Source organism: Camelina sativa, chromosome 7, assembly GCF_000633955.1.
Source record: "Camelina sativa cultivar DH55 chromosome 7, Cs, whole genome shotgun sequence".
Taxonomy (NCBI): domain Eukaryota; kingdom Viridiplantae; phylum Streptophyta; class Magnoliopsida; order Brassicales; family Brassicaceae; genus Camelina; species Camelina sativa.
Genome location: NC_025691.1, coordinates 25,992,019 through 25,998,018, shown reverse-complemented (window position 1 = coordinate 25,998,018; position 6,000 = coordinate 25,992,019). Strand labels below are relative to the sequence as shown.

Genomic DNA, 6,000 nt, shown 5'->3' with positions numbered 1-6,000 from the left:
AAAAAAAAAAAAAAAAAAAAAAACTAATGGAAAAAAAAGAAGAATAAGTTGTTGTTATCAAGGGGTTGTACGACGACTCATCATTATTTGTTCAAAGTTTGGTGATATTTCAACACTAGATTAGTCGGCGTTAATGTTATAGTAGTGTAAAAATGAACTTTAAAGGTGTTGTTCTTGTTTACGATTTTATTAGCTTACGATTTTAAAATAACAAAATACGTATATTTAATGTTGACGTATACTAATGTTTCTAATAATAGTTGAATCAACCCAACTGAATACCAGAAAAAAACCTGAAATTAACTGCCAAAAAGCTAAACTAATATTGAATGATAAATGAAACAAGACTTGTAGATGGGACGATTAAACTCGTGTGTTTGTATATATGTTTTGGGTTGATGAAAAAGAAATGGTTCACCCAACACAAAATTGGTTAAGGTTGGTTAGAGAAGGTCAACCATGAGTTTTGTTGCTATTTGCTTCAGCCATTTACGCACTTACACAACCCTGTTTTTTTTATATATAAACACAAGAAGGTTAGTTGATACTTAGTTCGTTCATATATATACATAATGCTTGATTTGGTTGTTGTGAACTATATAACATGTTGGATTTAATTAATTGTGAATTTTATCCGGATAATATCATAGTACCCTTACCTATTTGGTTTTTTTGGTTGGTAGACTGACATATGTGTTTACACTTTACACTAATGCAATAGTTTGTTTGTTGTACTATAAAATCCCAACATTTTGGAAATTTTTATTTATAGGCTGACCAAACACATCAACAAAAGCAAATACTTGGGTTTTTAATGGGCCTTGAAACCAACATATGAAAACTATAAGACCGTGTAAAATTCAGAGATATGGGCCATACTGTTATGTAACTCACAATATACTTGGCAAATTATACTTGGATCTAATTTTAGTGTGACGATCAACTTAAAGATGATTAAATGATTTTAATCAAATCAATCACAAAACATAATCTTAGTGGATAAAAAAGAAAGATTCGATTTCAAGAAGAAAAAGAATAATATAATTTAATGACTCAATTTTCTGACCATAGTTTATACAACTCCTCCATGGCAGGCATCTCCTTGAAAAATCTATCAAACTCCGTCGTCGACCCTACTTGTCCTCCTCCTCCTCCGCCGCCGCCGTAGAGCTGTCTGGTATCTTCACCGATTTTACTACCGCCACCGTAACACCGGCTGTCGGAAGCGGAGGAGGGGGACTCAAAAGGACCGGCGGCGACGATGGCGTCCTTACCGGTGAGTTCTTGAACAACGGTTTTGAAGCTACGAGCATCTGTCTCAACGTACTGTGTGTTTATGAACACAACCTTCATCGGCTCCGATTTCACTTTCCCTCTTCCAGACATTACTATATTAAAATTAATCGATTTTAAAAGACAGAGAACAAGAGTTTTTAAAGATTTGTGGTGTTGATGAAGATGATGAAATGATCTTTAGTGACTAGAGTGAGAGTATATATTAGCAGCTTTAGCTCTTCCTGTGTCTTTGGGTGCTCAGATGTTTGTATATTTTTATATGGATGGTTGCATACTTGGGGTATTTATAGAGATTAGAGAGAGAGAGAGAGAGATGTGAATCATATGATTTAATCTTTGTGTGGGTGGGGCACTAGAGTGAGTCGTTTAAGTAAAATTTTCGTATTGGTTTGAAACGACTTTACAGTATTATATCTCTCGTGTCATCGTCCTACTTGAAATCTACATAGATGACGACCTAGTTTTTTTTTTTCCAATGACGTCATATTACATTCTCGACGACCAACTTTTTTTATCGTCGAATATATGTAATTGTGATCATATTCGTTGAATTCCCTAACTGTTTTACATAGGTCGAACGACATTTGTGATTCTAGTTCTAGAAATGCATGCTTACCAATGAAGTTACGATTGAATGGGTGTTTACGACTTATCTTTTTTATAGCTGTATAAAAAAGAAGCACAATATTACGGACTAGACTAGCTAAAAACAACAAAGATAACGATTCTACATGCCTATATAAATCAATCATTCTACCATTAATGAGATCAACTCAATTAAAAATCACATGGCATGGCTTTTCTTATGCGTAAATAGCATTCATTGATCGTTGAGACATGTTGACTGTTAATAAAAAAATCCAGCAGCCTAGACGGACCAAAAATTAAATTTTTATATCACCATTATGTGTTCTGATCTATATCATCTTTCGTTATCTTTTCTTGGGTCAAAGTACGCCTTCTTTGATGTAACCCCATCACATCACTTGAATGAAATAGCCTACGAAATTTTTTTTTGTCGAGAAACTTTTAGAAAGTATTTGCACGTGTGGAGAATTTGCCCGTCTGAAATACTGTTTTCATCATAACAAAATAAAGTCGATCGTCTTCGGCTCATGCTTCTTCTAGAAAGTAATGATTTGTCTCAATGATTATATTATATTTTGGGTTAATAATCTTGTTTCCCGTTTTAGAACAGCATAAACTGTGTGTTATATGAATCATAATCGTAATATTTTACTTAACGAAATCGAAATATATTAAAATTGTGAAGTAAATGTTGATTATATGCGCATCTTCTATTTATAAATTCATCGCTGATAGACATGATTAGTTAATCAAGTATTTTTTAATATATTATTATTTTTGTATAAGAGTTTTCTGTTGTTGTTGTTGTTGTTGTCTTACCTCTTATATTTTGTAAAATAGATTAGAAATTCAACAAATCTTACAAGAAGTCAAGGATTGTTACATACGATGTTTCATGGAAAGTTTCATAAGAAGGGACCATCATTCATTATTTATGGTTTTTTTTTTTTTTTTTGACTCATCTTCTATTCATTATTCCCAAAACTCTTTTCACAAATTGCAAATAAGTTCCTAGTACGAAAAAAAAAAAGTTCCTAGTACGGTTGTACCACACACACAAAAATCCCATCATATTCAAATTAGTTATTTTCTTTTTTAATTTGTGTTTTTTTTGACGGGATTAGTTTTTTTTTTTTTCAAAGGATTGATATGATGGGATTGGTTGAGTGAGGCCATACATTTATAATAAGTCAGATATCATTACAAAATTTTAAAAGTATTTATGCGCCACGAATAAGTACTGTGTAGTTTGTATATCATTAATTTTCATCGACACATATATGGATGAGAACAGAGGCAAAGTCAAGTTTGGCTATAAAAGTTCATAGTAAGCTTTTGACTAAAAAACTTGACTCAGAAATGTTTCCTTTTTGAATTGATCGCCCTTTTTACTACATTAAAGTATTTATATATATCAATTATACAGTTTCGGGAGATAACGTATTAAATCTAAGCCTTCCATATAGAATTGTAACTAAACCATCTTTCAAGTCTAGATTATAACGAAAAACGTGCCAAACCTGTGGGTTTTTGCAGATAATACTCGCTGATTTGAGGGTTATATTTACTTATTAACATGCCAAACGGTTTCAATTTCAAAGTATTTCAATATTTTTTTAAAAAATTAAAGATATGTAATATACAATTTATTATTGAATTAATAATTTAAAATCATAAATATGGTCCACGAGGCTGATCACTATTGTGAGGCTTTACTATGGAAGTCCAGCAGATCTTGCGGGATGGGCTTCTTCTTCTGCCGTACAAGTATTTATCGTTTTGACGGTTTAGATTCAAATATTTAATACGATTGGGATATTTTCCATGCTAACTATATGGTAATTAACTTGTTTTTGGTAAGTTAAACCGTACGGAAGCAATTTATTGATAATTTTGATCCCACAATTTAATCGACAAGATTGGAACATTTACCATATTTACTTATATTCTGTTCATATATAAGGAATTACAAAAAATAAACCATCTATAATCAGAAATAAATCGATTTGTACTATTAAAGAAACACATTAATTTGGACGATTAATAGAGAAAAAGAATCATTTTTTTACCAAAAAACGGTACCAAGGATCAAGCCACACTGATATAGCGGTCTCTAGAGATCCACTAGTATATATTGAGACGCATACTATCACCAGTTCACCACTCTCTCAAGTCTTTTCGAAAAGGCATTACAACTCTTTTTTTATACATTTCAATTCCAAAAACGTAAGGCAGCTTCAGAATAGAAGAAAGAAATGATTTCCTCTGTTTGTAGTTTTATAAGGTTAATTTTACTCATAGCTGCCGTCGCAAGTAGCATTGCAGCAGCCGCTTCTATCCCTCTCCCCGGAAGAAAGATCTTTGATGTTCGAAGCTATGGCGCTCGCGGTGACGGCAAAACCGACAATGCTATGGTAGTAAAATTTATCGTTTTTTGTTTTGATCCAACTAATTCGACATTGATGTTTGTATTTCTTGATGAATTCTAACACGTGTTTGAATTTTTTTTTGGGTGTCTTGGTATCGTAGGCGTTTACAAAGGCGTGGAAAGAAGCGTGCGAATGGAAAGGATTCCCTAGAGTCTACGTACCATTTGGAACCTTCTACCTCGGTGGCGTAATCTTCACGGGACCATGTAAAAGTCGGATTAGTTTCATCATCAAAGGAACTTTGTTAGCACCTAAAGAAGCTAACGCCATCAAAGAAGAGACGTGGATCATTTTCAGGTACGTTGACTATCTCACAGTCTCAGGCGGCGGTATTCTTGATGGACAAGGAAGCTACTCTTGGCCACTCAACAATTGCCGCCAAAACTCTAATTGCCGGGCTCTACCTATGAACATGGGGTTCCAATTCGTGAGATTCTCAAGAATCAGCCACATCAGATCGATCAATAGCAAAATGGGTCACCTCAACTTCTTCGGAGTACAAAATTTTAACATCTCACGCATGAGCATTAGGTCCCCCGGAGATAGCCCTAACACCGACGGAATCAAGATAGGTTTATCAAGCAACATGAAGATCGACAATGTTGACATCGGAACTGGCGACGACTGCATCGCGATCTTGTCGGGGACCACCAATTTGGATATCTCCAATGTCAACTGTGGACCGGGACATGGAATCAGCGTTGGAAGTCTTGGAAGGTATAAAGATGAGAAGAGCGTTCAGGGAATAACGGTTAGGGATTCCATCTTTAACGGTTCGACTAATGGAGTACGGATCAAGACATGGGGTTCGACGAGTACACCGAACTTAGTTTCTAATTTCCTTTACAAGAATCTCCAGATGATTAATGTCGGAAGCCCAATCAACATAGATCAACAATACTGTCCAACGTCAAACTGCAACTATGAGGTAACTTCAATCACAAGAAACAAATTTTTAGTTTTCTTGACATGAACTAATTATTATTATTATTATTATTATTATTGTAGTCTGCTTCACATATTCAGATACAAGACGTGAGGTACAATAACATTTGGGGGACGTCTACGGACAAAGTGGCCGTAAAATTACAATGCAGCAAGAATTTTCCTTGCAAAGGGGTTGAGCTCACCGACGTTAACTTAGTACACAGTGGACCCGACGGTCCAGCCACCGCTTTCTGTGAGAATGTTGGCGGTAGGACACATGGCAAGATAGCTCCTCCCTCTTGCATTCGTTGATCCGCATTTTGGTTTCATCCTAATTAGTTCGCTGTAGCTTTTTTGGTTTTGTAACTCTTGACGCCACTCTGATCATATTCACTCGTTTAGTTTAAGTTAGTCAATTTGGACCAATTCTAAAGGGAAGTGAATTGAAAGGTTTGGAAAAGGAATAAGATTCTAACGAATCCCTTTGTTTACGTCATCTATTTTATAGTTTGCAATCGTAATCCTTTTTTTTTTTTTTTTTAATAAAAAGGTTCTCTTTTGTTAAAGTAAAAGGTTTATTTTGTTCTTCTTTCAACCAAACCAAGCTACTGTAATAAGTGAAGTACACAACGTGTTGTGTTGGATAGAATCTGTGCCACAAGACGTTATATCTACTAGGACTGGCTGGTTTTGATATTTTATTGGGTTATATCATTAAGCTCATTGAGGCCCATTATTAATATTATCAATCACATTGTAT

The 6,000-nt window shown here is 34.5% G+C and overlaps 2 protein-coding genes across 2 annotated transcripts; one reads left to right on the top strand and one right to left on the bottom strand.

The window, feature by feature from the left end:
- On the bottom strand, positions 836-1,628 carry LOC104702628 (VQ motif-containing protein 10-like). The gene has a single exon (XM_010418520.1). It carries the CDS (start codon positions 1,384-1,386, stop codon positions 1,054-1,056), a length of 333 nt encoding a protein of 110 aa, XP_010416822.1. The 5' UTR covers positions 1,387-1,628; the 3' UTR covers positions 836-1,053.
- On the top strand, positions 4,140-5,552 carry LOC104704947 (exopolygalacturonase-like). The gene is made up of 3 exons (XM_019227895.1): positions 4,140-4,298; positions 4,414-5,241; positions 5,322-5,552. Exons 1-3 carry the CDS (start codon positions 4,140-4,142, stop codon positions 5,550-5,552), a joined length of 1,218 nt encoding a protein of 405 aa, XP_019083440.1.